This window comes from Anolis carolinensis, chromosome 3, assembly GCF_035594765.1.
Source record: "Anolis carolinensis isolate JA03-04 chromosome 3, rAnoCar3.1.pri, whole genome shotgun sequence".
NCBI lineage: Eukaryota > Metazoa > Chordata > Lepidosauria > Squamata > Dactyloidae > Anolis > Anolis carolinensis.
The window spans coordinates 222284106-222297620 of record NC_085843.1 but is presented as its reverse complement, the minus strand read 5'-3'; the positions used below and the strand labels follow the sequence as shown (position 1 = coordinate 222297620).

General features: G+C 42.4%; 1 protein-coding gene across 1 annotated transcript in view; it reads left to right on the top strand.

Moving 5' to 3' along the window:
- Positions 1-13515, top strand: part of cdh23 (cadherin related 23) — a 669485-nt gene that overhangs the window by 606381 nt on the left and 49589 nt on the right. Inside the window, exons 38-40 of the mRNA XM_008106631.2 lie at positions 5346-5567; positions 5682-5801; positions 10834-11014. Coding sequence (XP_008104838.2) covers positions 5346-5567; positions 5682-5801; positions 10834-11014 — 523 coding nt within the window. The remainder of the gene's footprint in view (positions 1-5345; positions 5568-5681; positions 5802-10833; positions 11015-13515) is intronic.

Sequence of the window (13515 nt, the reverse complement as noted above, 5' to 3'; positions counted from 1 at the left end):
AGCTAGTGATGGGGTCGGACCAGCGGGCAAAATCTGGAATGAACTTGCGGTAATAGTTCGCGAACCCCAAGAAACGCTGCACCTCTTTCTTGTTAGTTGGCGCCCGCCATTCCAATACTGCTGAAACCTTGGCTGGATCCATGGAAAGCCCTAGAGGCGAGATGCGGTAACCAAGGAAATCTACCTCTTGCAGATCAAAGGCGCATTTTTCCAGCTTGGCATAAAGTCCATGATCCCGCAATCGTTGTAACACCATTTTGACGTGGTTCTCATGTTCTGATTGTGATCTAGAAAACACCAAAAAATCGTCCAGGTAGATTATCAAGAACCTGTCTAGATAGTCCTGAAAAATGTCATTGACAAAATGCTGGAACGTTGCGGGGGCTCCGCATAAACCGAAATTCATAACTCGGGACTCGAATAATCCGAATTTGGTCTGGAAGGCGGTCTTCCACTCGTCCCCTTCCCTGATGCGAACTAAGTTGTAAGCCCCCCGAAGATCCAGCTTGGTGTAAACCTTGGCTCCTCGAAGCCGATCCAGTAGATCCGAGATTAAGGGCAGGGGATAGCTGTTCCGCTTGGTGATATTGTTCAATGCTCTGTAGTCCACCACCAAGCGTAGTTCCCCTGACTTCTTCTTCACAAACATCACTGGGGAGGCGGCTGGGGATTGAGAGGGTCTGATGAATCCCTTGCGAAGGTTTGTCTCTAGGAATTCCCTGAGAGCTTCTTGCTCTGGTTCAGTCAGGGAGTAGAGATGCCCTCGCGGGATCGGGGCCCCCTCCACCAAGTCAATGGCACAGTCATAAGGTCTATGTGGGGGTAATTTTTCGGCTTCTTTCTCATTGAATACATCCCAATACTCGGAGTACTTCTTTGGCAAGGTGATGATGGGCTCGGTGTCTGTGGCGTGGCATACCTTGGCTACGAGGCAATGGTTTTGGCAGTACGGTGAAGCAAACTGCAGTTCTCTGTTGGACCAGGAGATGTTAGGGTCGTGGAGAGTCAGCCATGGAATTCCCAAAATCACAGGGAAATGGGGGACCTCGGTAACAAAGAAGGAAATCTCTTCCATATGTTCCCTTATCCACATCCTGGTGGGTTCCGACCACTGACTTACGGGGCCCGTCTTGAGGGGGCGGCCGTCTATGGCTTGCACCACACGGGCATTCTTGAAATCATGATATTGTAATCCCAGAGAGTCGGCGTACTCTCTATCGATGAAATTGTTGGTAGCTCCAGAGTCTATCATGGCGTGGATCATGACGGGTCCCCTTTTTGCTGACCATAATGTGACCACGAGAAGGAACAGGACCCCGGTTGGCGGCTCTTGGATGGATCTTTTGACCGGGTTGGCGAGCCTCTCTACACCCGGTCGTTGGCTTCCCCCGCCGGCTGTGTGCCAGTCGGCTCAGACGTCTTCGTCTCCGTGGAGGACGCCGCCGCAAGACGGGCGGCAGGCTTCCCTTTGGCTGGGCACTCTCTGGCGAAGTGGCCCCCGTTCCCGCAGTACCAGCAGAGGTTTAAGCGTTGACGACGGGCCTTCTCGGCGGCATCTAGTCTGGGACGCACATTGCCCAACTGCATCGGCACCTCCTCGCCTCCTCTGGGGTATGGGGTTGGCGGTGGGGGTCTCCAGACCGGACGTGGCTGAACGCTGGCGGGAGCGGGGGGTTTTGCCCCGGCTCTACCGCCCTGGCCTCGAACCCACTGTTTCCTGTTGGCAATCATGACTTCAGCCCGTAAACATTGATCAATGAGTGCCTCGAGGGTCTGGGGAGGATCCACCTTGGAGATTTCTTCCAGCATTTCAATGTTGAGACCCTCCCGGAATTGTCCCCTGAGGGCTACATCGTTCCAGCCGGTGTTGTGGGCCAGCACTCGGAACTCGGCTATATACTGAGACATAGGTCTGTCTCCTTGGAAAAGGCGACGGAGTTTGTGACCGGCTGCCTCCAAATTGTCCTCGATTCCCCAAGTCTCCTTGAGGTGGTCCAAGAAGCGTTGCGCTGATCTTAGGTGTGGAGAGGCTTGGTCGTACAGGGCCGTCGCCCAGCTGGCCGCTGGCCCGTCTAGAAGACTGTAAACCCACGCCACTTTGATGTCTTCTTGGGAAAACTCGGCAGCACGGGCCTCTAGATAAGCTTGACATTGGCGACGGAAGACATGAACCTTGGAAGCTTCTCCAGTAAACTTGGTTGGCAACGCCATGGCCGGAAGACGAATTCCGCGTTCCTTCAAACCCCTTATTTCTCCATCCTGTGCATTGAGCTTATCACGGATTCGGTCCACCTCATCCTTGTCGATGGTGTAGGTAATCGGCTGGCCGCTCGGCCCAGGTACGACTCCGGTAGACATTCTGGCCGAGGTTAATTGGTGCTTAGGGTGGCGGAGTCAAACTGTCAGAACCCAGGCTGCAGAGCACCAATAACCATACACAGAGGCCAGAATCTATCTAATATCTTTATTGAAGGAATATATAAAGTTAATAAAAACAAGTGTAGAAAATAGTCCAGAATTAGACCTTTCAGGAAAGGTCAGAATTAGTCCAAAAAAGCAATGTCCAATAAGAAATATTAAGGTCCAAAGTTGTAATCCAATAACCGAAACACTCACTTTGCCAAGCAAAGTGAGGGGAGATGACAAGGTCCTTTAGTCCATGAAACTTGAGCGAGGCTAGGAAATAACTTGATACTTGGAACAAGGCTTGAACGTGGAACAAGGTAACTAAGAACAAGAACAAGGTCCGTGGAATAACTTGATAAAATCCGTGGAACAAGGCAAGGATCGATCCTGGGAAACAAGGCAAAGTCCGTAGATAAACAAAGGCTGGGAAGCAAGGCGAAGGCTGGATAGCAAGGCAAGGCTTGAGCAGGAGCGAGGCTTGAATCGGAGCGCGCTGTCCAGACACAACTCGCTCCGTAGGCTGACGAATTGACTCCGCGAAGTTACCACGCGGGTAAAACACCTAAATAGAGTCTAACTTTCCCGCCGAAGCAGTTCTCTGGGAATCAGAACCGAAAGCTAAACTCTGAGACCAGATGTGAGACTCCCCAAAGATTCTCACGAGAAACAGTCTTAATTGGCCACATTCTTAGCTGCAATCCTCGCACTCCTGCGCGAAGCTGATTCCAAACTTCTCTGTTGTTTACAAAACTCCCGGCGCAAGAACACGGGAGAAGTAGGCTCTGGGCTTGTTTGACATACTTCTGGGAGACAACTTTCTTGCAGGTGCAAGGTTCCCAGATCTGCCTGGGAAAGATCTGGCTGAGAAGAATCCAGTTCAGACTGGGAAGGTAAAAAACCCAAGTTTTCATCTTCATCAGGAATTACAATGTCCTGAGCAGGACTACAAGGCCCATGGGTCATCACAGGACCCATCTATACAAGCTCCTAAATCTGGGGCTTTTTTCGTGTCAGGAGTAACTTGAGAAACTGCAAGTCGCTTCTGGTGTGAGAGAATTGGCCATCTGCAAGGACGTTGCCCACGGGATGCTCCTTTGGGAGGCTTATCTCATGTCCCTGCATGGGAAGCTAGAGCTGACAGACGGGAGCTCACCCCACTCCCTGGGTTTGAACCGCCGACCTTTTGGCCAGCAGTCGTGACTAATTGCACCACCAGGAGCTCCAATCTGGGGCTGATCCAAAGCATTGCTGCTTCAACCAATCCTGGATTCTGCTGAGGTGTTTACACCTTTTGTTTTCCAAACCATAGCAGTGGCAAGACCACAGTCCTAACTGTCTGGTTAGCCAAACCCGAGTGAGCCCCACTAAGTAGTGACTCTTACTTTTTACATTTTTTGTCACTGCAAGAGCAGTGTCAGAACTCCAAAGAGCTCCTAGCTATCACCAGGCACTTTTGCCCATGTCAGCAAAGGCACACAACCTGGAAAAAGGTGTATGAAAGGAAGGGATAATATTGATTAAGAGCAGAAGAGCTGAGGGGATAATGGAAAAGGTGAATGCCATCACTCTTTCCTATGCCACAGTGTGCAAGGGAAATGGGATGACAGCACTGACCCATGTGAATAGTGGCACCAGTTCCAAATCAGAACCTGTTCAGCTGCTCACAACAACCCAGAATTTCATAGAAGCTCCAGAGCATTTCTAGCTTCTGCAAACATTAGGTAAAATCATGTTGACCAGTTGTAACTCTTTGGACATCGTCTGGATGCCCAAGAGCAACTTATGGCCCAATTTGAGGGTTGTGGCCTGTGTGGACAGGCCCTTAAGTTTATACTTCAGAATGCTACAATCGTACAGTGTCTCTCTTTTTCCTGTTGTGTACAATTTCTCTGAAATACAAAATAGAAAATGCTGCACATTTTGTACCACTTTCTATTGACAATTGTGTAGTAACTATTACATAAAACTTTATTCTCTCCAAAGTTTGGCTTAATGTTTAAAATGAAGCCAGGCTTTTGTGAGCATAAATTTTAGTGCCTCTAGTGTTGGCTATGGCAAGAACCATTTGGTGACTTACAACTGCATAACCAAAGCATTGCACAAGGAGAAAAGCGAACCTATTGTGTTATTTGTTGCACTCTTACATTTCCATTACTTTCTTTTCCTTTTCTGAAAAAAAATAGGATGGATAAACAGGTAACATTTAATCCTAAAATGATGTTGAGGTTACTTCATTGGCTGGGGTTTTTATTTTCTTCATGTTAAAATGCTCTATTGGGGCGGAAAGTTTTGCAAAATAACTAGTAACATTGCTTTTAAATTTTAATTTTAGCACACCCTCACTAGCCTTTCCCAAAGTAAGATAACTTGTGGTTCATTGGCTGAGAAACTGCATGGCACAGTTTAACAAAATAGAGAAATATGCCATAGCTCTATATAGTGAACCTGTCTGGTAGGGAGAGGAGACGTGTGTGTGTGTGTCTTTTAGACACCTGTCAAACTGTGGCAAGCCCATGAATTTAACAGGATTTTCTATGGGAAAGATTCCTCAGAGGTGGTTTTGCCCGTTCCTTCCTGTGAAATATAACCTGACATTCAATGGTAATCTCTTTTCCAAGTCCTAACCAATGCTGATCCTGCTTGTTATTGTCAAGAGCCTTCAAGTCATTTCTAACCTATGGTGACCCTAAGGCAAATCTACCACATACACAGGCGTAAAGTGAACTTACAACTTTATATGCCAGTAAACAAGATGCTATCCATTACTTCTCAGATCTGGAAGCTTCTCACTCTTGTTTAATAAACTAATACAGATTAGGCAGGAGCTCTCTTACGCAATGACCCAATAACTGACAATTTGACCAATGTACTGAGATTGCAATGCATGGCTCATGTCTCTGCACCTCATCCTCCCCTTCCCACTGTGTGATTCCTTACAGGCAACTACTACTGTGTATGTCACCATCATAGATGAGAATGACAATGCTCCAGTATTTCGGCAGCAACAATATGAAGTCACATTGGATGAGGGCCCGGGCACACTCAATGCCATCCTTATCACCATCAATGCGCTGGATCTCGATGAAGGTCCAAATGGTACAGTTATTTACACCATCACAGAGGGGAACATCATGGGTACCTTTCACATAAACAGCACTACGGTTAGTATGGATTAGGTCACCGTTTCACTTTGCACCATCATGCTGAGCTGCTCCGTTAACTCCCATGCTGACCTCATTGCTGAGAATGAAACATTTTGTGCTTTCTGATTGTAGGGACAAATCTGCACCATGAAGGAACTGGACTATGAAATCAGCCATGGTCGTTATACACTATTAGTCACAGCCACAGACCAGTGTCCGATTCTTTCACGAAGGCTCACATCTACTGCAACGGTATGTATCTCTTCTGGGAAACAGGCTCATATTTACAGATAAGCAAGTCCCCCTTGTTCTAGATAAGCAAGAACCCATTCTGAAAGGGTTCTTCCAAGTGCCTCCTCATTTCGGAAGTTGTTGTTGTTGTTGCCCTGTGTCTTCAAGTTGTGTCCAATGTATGGTAACCCTAAGACAAGCCTACCAAGCAGATTTCTTGGCAAGATTATTCAGAAATGATGGTCATTGCCTTCCTTTGAGGCTGAGAGTGAGACTTGACCATGGGTTTCCATGACTAGGTAGGGATTTGAACCTATACCTCCTAAATCCTAGTCCAATGCTGAAACCACTATATCATGCTGGCCACATTATAAAGCAAGCACTTTTAAATGAAACGTGTGTTGGTGTTTCATGAAGTGTACAGCAAAGTGTTTGTTGTTTTTTTGAATTCCATCATTTTCCACAATTGCCATTGAATTGTACAATGCATTTAAAATAGCTACCCTAGTAGCAATTATATGGAAAGAAATCCCATGTACATTTTTCTGTGGAATGGCATGCATCTTTCTGACTTCTACTCAAGATGTATCATGATTTAACCAGCAAGAAAATCACTTTGGTCTGGTAAATTGAGCAGACAATCGTTGGTATGGTTTGGGTGACCTAGGTTGTAGTTTCAATAAGCAAAATTACCATGTTTCCTAGACCCCTCATCCCCAACTGGCAGATTCTTCCATTCGGGCCCGGCTTATCTTTGTGATTTCCTACTGTGAACCTGCAAGGTCCTTGAGATCAGCTGGGGAGGCTCTCCTCTCATTCCTGCCGCCGTCTCAAACACGGCTGGTGGGGACGAGAGAAAGGGTCTTCTCGACGGTAGCCTCCTGGCTCTGAAACTTCCTCCCGAGAAAAATGAGATTAGCCCCAACTCTGGCCACATTCCATAAAGAGTTGAAGACCTGGCTATTTCATTGTGCGTCTGAATCGGCACAATTGACGCTGTCCTACACCTCCACCTATACCCAGCTACTACACTTTATTCTGGACCAGCTCTAGAGGTTGCAAGATACTGCACATATACAAATTCTATTGCCTTACTCCAATCATGAATATGCTAACTGCGACCTTGACTATTGATTGGTTGAATATGTTTTTATTGTATTTCATATTCTTGTTTTTATATGTTTACATGTTTTAAATGCACTTGATATCATATTTTATGCTGTATTTGGGCTTGGCCCAAATCATAACACCCCCATTGATTCGCTTCGAGTCCCTTCGGGGAGAAGGGGCAGGATACAAGAATAAAGTTGTTATTATTATTATTATTATTATTATTATTATTATTATTATATTATTCTGTTTTTGCAACCAGTTTGTTCTTTCACTAATGGCAAGAGCTACCTGACTCTGTTATTTATGGTCTCTACAAGGAAACAGTTCTTAATTTCCAATGGCTTTTCATGAAAATGGCATGTATTTAATCCCATTATGACAAATGTTGGAAAAGATCTGAGAAAAGTTCACAGTGACATCGTAAAAGTGATGTCTAGTGAACTTTTGTGTGCAATTGCTTCACCTCATAATAATGTTGCCACAGGAGAGTCATTTAAAGGGCGCTGCAAGGGAGAATTGTAAGGGAGGTGGAGAACCAACTTTTGCTTTCTTATCAGTTGTGGTGCATATTGCTGGCTTCTAAAACCTCATGTCGCTTCCTCCCTTTGGTCTTCGATGGTGATATACTGGATGTGCATGATCTAGCTCCACCTAGATTTAAAAAGTAATGAGAACAGCTTTCCAGTCTGCAGTGTAAATTCACCTTTATTTTCAAGCATATCCCTTCCCAAAACTTAGGGACTGAAAACTTTTTTAGTAAACTGCACATGTTAATATTGGGTTTATAGCTGTGAGGCTTCTTTCTGTGGTCAATTCCTAAACACAAAGGTTTTGACTTATATATCTGTCAGAAGACCACATCCTCTAACTGGGTAGATGCATTCTTAATGCACGGAGCTGGCAGTAGTGGCTAGAGAAAGGGCATCAAATACCCTTTCAACACATGTTCAGGAATCAGGAAGATGGAGCAAAAGTAAATTTTGTCTGCATTAAATCAAACCATTCCAAACCTGTGCTGCAAGTTTGGTGAAAATTTGCAGTGTTATTCTATGTGATGCAGTAACAGTTAGACAGGAACTTAATTTTATTTACAGAAAATCATTACAACACATTTTTTAAAAAACACAGGGTGTTTTTCTTCTAAAATTATTTTATTCTGAAATGTATGATTGCAATATGATCCCTATTGCCTCTTTCATTTTTTGAAACCACCTTGGACATTTGATGGTTCTTGTTCCCTAGATAGCCAAAGACAAATTATTGAGAACATTGCTTTCCTTTCATGGGATATTAATGCAATTGCCCTGTGGTTACAACATTCCCCTGGTGTTTCCTTTCTTGGGGACTGGAATATATATAAGGTATTTCCAGTTTGTGTGGCATTGCGTTGTTTTCCATATTTGTTGGCAGAGTTTAGTTAGAATTTAAATGGGTTCTGTCTCTGTAGCTTGAAGTAGTTCTATTGATATGCCATCTGTTCCTGGTGATTGATTTCTCCCAAGTGCTTGAGTGAAGCTTCCACTTCACTTTCTAAAATTGTGACTTCATCTTCAAATGACTCTTCCATGAATGAATTTGTCATCTTTTGATCTCTTTTATATAGTTGTTCAGTGTATTGCTTCCATCATCTTGTTTATTTCTTCTTGATCATAGTGTGTACTCCTGCTGATCATATAACTTGATTTAAATTTTCCTTTGATTTCTCACAGCTTGCAGAAGAGGCCTCTTGTTGTATGCATTTTGTTGTCTTTTATTTCTTTACATTGACTATTATAGGTGTTATCTTTGTTTCTTTGGACAAGTTAGTGAACAGTTGCATTCAGGATTCTTATCCTATTTTCATCACCTTTTACTTTTGCTCTTTTCTACTGTTAATTGTTTGAAGAGTTTAATCTTTCATCCACTGAGGCTGTTCTTTTTTTTTGGTTGCAGATAGTTGTTTGTTTTGTTTTTTGCATTCTTCATTCATTGTCCATGATTTTAGTCCAAAGTTGTTCTGGCTCCTCATCAATTAGACTTCCTAATGTAAAACTATTTTATATTATCTTCAAATTCTACAGGAATGTTCCTCAAGTTGTATATCAGCATGATGGTTAGTTTAGTGTTTGTCTTTATTATAACTTTTAATATTAGCAGTTAATGGTGTGTGAAACAATCTGTCCCTTGCCTTGATTTTGCAGAGAGAATGGGGCTTCTCCATTTTCTGCTTCCACATTATGTAGCCTATTTGACTCATCTTTTGGCCATCAAGTGATGTCCATGTATACCGTTACCTCTTTGGTTGCTTGAAGAATGTATTTGCAATGAAGAAACTGCTAGCATCACAAAATCCAATCAGTTGCTCTCTTGCTTCTTTTCTTGATCCTAGGCCAAATTTTTCTAAAATTTGACTTTGCTCTGTTTCTTGGCTTTGCATTCCAATCCTCTATAAGTATCAAAAGGTAGATTAGAAAAAGATTGTTCAGGTTTATCATCTTTTGGAGGAAATATGAATACTACTTCAATTAAGACTCAATGTTCCTTAGCAAAGCTCACAAGTGAAGCACTGAATTTTCTTTTAGTTTTTAGCAAAGTCAGGCAAATAGGCAATATGCCATTTTCATAGCTAAAATTTTACTAACTACATTTAGTTAATAAAGGTACATTCGAACATATAAACATGCAGTTTCAAAATTCTGGATAACTAGTTTCAAGTAGAGGAGAAGTTCAGCAGTGCCTGAAGTCATCATCTAGCACAGTGGTTCTCCACCTGGGGTCCCCAGATGTTTTTGGCCTGCAACTCCCAGAAGTCCTAACAGCTAGTAAACTGGCTGGGATTTCTGGGAGTTGTGGGCCAAAAATATCTGGGGACTCCAGGTTGAGAACCACTGATAGGAAAAAGGAGAGAAAAGAAGAGAAAGATTATTTTATATCAGGAAGAATGAAAAGCAAAAGGGAGGAAGAAAAGGAGAAAGGAATATACAGCCCCTTTAAGATGAACTGATTTATATTTTAGCATGAGCTTTTACAGATGTCAAATCCACTTACACAGTCTTTGCATCTGAGGAAGGGGGCTGATCTAAACAAATGCTCATGCTTTCATTTAAATCAGTTGTCTTAAAGGAATGGCTAGATTCCTTTCCTCCCCACCCCATCCCTTTGCCCTTAAACAGCAACACAGACTAGCAGCACTGCCTCTTTGAGGAGAAATTGTTTCATTTTCAAAGGAAAGCACCAATTTCCATCACCACCACCCCAATCTTCTCCTCCTCCTCCTCCTCCTCCTTCTTCTTCCTTTTTTTTTTTTTTGCTTTACTCAGGGAAATTCCACAGGAGAGGGAGGGCGGGGAGGAAATGAGCTTGCCTTGGTGTGGGTGGAACCCATCACACAAACACACACTTGCCATTTTTGATCCGTCATTGTTTTTATTGTTGTTATGGGAGATTTCAGGGCATTCCACAATACAGAATAGGCTCTATATATGTGATGCCCTAGTCATCAAGGACTTGTCACACTATCTATTGAGTGCCATCAAGATGTAAGGAGCATTACATGGGAGGGGGGGTCTTTTTTATTTGTATGAGAAATTGGTGATGAGCTAACTTACATTTTTTTAGTTGCTCTAACCATTGTGTGTCCCAGAGATTCACCCTCTATGTAACTAAGGATGTTAATTTAAGGAAAAGCCATTGGAAAGAAGAAATAGTGTTTAGTTTACCAAATGGCATATTTTTGTTTTGTTTCATTGTAAACTTAATGTAATGTGATAAGGCAATATTTTGTTGTAACCGTATTGTGGTACTTATAATGTTATCACATCATTTATTCATAATTGTTTGAAATTATCAGTCAGTTGGAATTGGATTTAATTGAATTGGCAAAGCTAGTCTGAGATCCCATTGTTCTTTCAGCATTTACAACTCTTCTAAGCATTTTTATGTCCATGTACATTCTTCTCAGGTTTTAGTGAACTTGAACGATATAAATGACAATCAACCAACATTCCCACGTTCTTACGAGGGCCCCTTTGACATCACAGAAGGACAGCCCGGTCCAAGAGTGTGGACTTTTTTGGCTCATGATGGGGATTCAGGTCCAAGTGGACAAGTGGAATACAGCATTATTGCAGGAGATCCTCTTGGTAAGTGTTTGAAAAGGAGAGCCAGCACAACTGTTTGTTTTTGCAGTTACCCATCCATCATGAGAAGAAACATTCAAGTCAGTATTCTGTTCCTTCATTGCCTCCTTACTTCCCAAGCAAGTAACAATTCTTACTGAACTTCACTTTCCTTTTGCATGAAGAAAAGGTAATCTTCTGTGTCTGAATTGCAAGTAAAATCTTAATATAGTTGAACCAAACAGTGCTTTTTCCAGTTCTCCTCTCTGAGATTTCCGAATTTTTGTTGTAAATTGCTATCAAGTTGACTTTAACTTATGGTATCCCTGTGAATGAAAGACCTTCAAGACACCTTGTTATTTATTGACTGCACTATCTAGAGCTAATCGGATTCTACAAACCCAGGGCCATGACTTCCTTGATACACCCATAATGCAGTATTCCACATTTCCTACTGCTTTTCCATTGTGCCGTGTTTTATCATGTTTTCTAGTAAGTAATGTAGATATATTCTAAGAACAATAGCCTCAGTTTAGTCATTTTGGGTTCTAAGGAGATTAATGTGATTTGCTGTAGGATCCGTGTATTGTTCTTTTGGCATCTTATTTTTCAGCACCGTATGTCATATGAATGCCTGTTCTCCTATCAATCTTCATCTCTGTTTAAATTTTGTTTTTACCATTGATTCCCTGGGTAGATTTGGACAAGTAGAATGTTCTACCGGTAATAATTTTACCCCATAGTATTTTGAGAACAAAAAGTATCCACCATGTCAAAAATTGAGTCGTTTCAAAAGGAGGAGCCCTCTTCTCCACATGAGTGATCTATTTTAGGAGTGTCAGTATGTAAATTAATTACAATAGATAGCAACACATATGTGATTTCTTTTTCAACCTTGCTACTTAAGTGAAACTAACAGAAAAATTCCATGTGTTTATAATCAGTTAGTAAAGTAACACACAAAATGTGGACAATAACCCAAAACACAAGGAAATTCAAGAAGTGACCACAGGTGGAGAGAAACAAAATGCACTTTTTCTCTTCACCACTGGGCCCCTTGCCAGTTAGGGGCCTGGAGAAATTGGATCAGTTGAACTATTGATCATCCAGCCCTGCTCCTATGTTATTTGTCTTGGAGAGTGTGCTTCAAAAAAGGGCATATTTAAAATAATACAAATAGGATTGCCATGCTTTAAGCTTGTTCAGCATTGAAACAGAAAACCCAGGAACAGTTCGTAAATAAAACTTGATGCTTGGTTGCTCTAGAGCTCAAGGAGAAGTACAAGCAAATGTTGAGCCAAGATCACAGCCGTAAATTTTCCCTTTTCCGGATGTGTGTGTGGGGGAGGGATAATAAAATAAAAGGAAGTTTTCAGCTTTAGATACTTGTAAGATCTTTTATCCTTTTGTTGTGTGGGTTAGTAGTTTCCACTTCAGTGATCCAAGTCTCTGTTTACACATGCACAAAACAATCATACTCGTGTCATATTGGCTGCTATCCTGCTACACAATGTTATGATTACTGATTCTTTGGCCCATACACCACTTTTAAAAGAATTGCCTTTTAGTCTGTATTATGGCTGCATGTTCTTGTGGCAATCACGAAATTTGCATTGTAGTTGGAGGAGGAGATAGTGGTGGACCAGGCTGGCTGGTGGGAGGTGACCAGGGCCAGCTGGTCCCGTGATCATTCTTGACAGAAAGGGAGCTCCGTATTGAAGTTTTAATTTTAAATTCACTGTTGATATTTGTGGTGGGGTGGAAGTGGTAAGGAATTTGGATAAGCACAGATCAGTATACAGTGGAACCTCAACTTAAGAGTGTCCCAACTTAAGAGTATTTTGAGTTAAGAGCTGTTGCTTGGCCCAAGTTTTGATTTGCCATACAAGCAGCATTTTGAGTTAAGAGCTATCAGCAGAGGGAGCGCTAGCGCAAGAGTACAGGGCTTTAGGGCTTCAAGGGAGCAGCCTCTGTGCCTTATGCCTCTGTGCCTTGTGCTCTTGTCCACTTTGGCAGATTGCTGTCTGCTTTGCTCTTGTCCACTTTGAGGAACTTTGGGTTAGTTGATTTTGTGTGGTTTTTATTCCTGGTATGTTTGGCTTCATGAAGAGAGAGGGAGAGAGAACAAGAAAAGGAGGGAGGCTGGAATGAGTACAGTATGAAGAAAATGCTGCTTCTGCCTCTTCACTTTGTGCTTCCTTGCCACAACTTTGTGCTTCTGCCATTGTAAAGCTGATATTTCTTTTTTATTGTTCCATGTAAATGTGCATTTATACAATATGTGTCATTTGTAAAATACATTTTCTTATTTTAAAACATGTAACAAAAATGGAGGGGTTCGGGGGGCTGGAATAGATTAATAGCATTTCAATGCTAAAATTGCTTTGAGATAAGAGCAGATTGAGTTAAGAGCTCAGTCACGGAACGAATTAAACTCTTAACTCAAAGTACTAGGCTATCAGCATTAGTGCACCTTCACAAAAATTTCTAAAGACAACTTAGATGGAAATACGTATATTAGGATA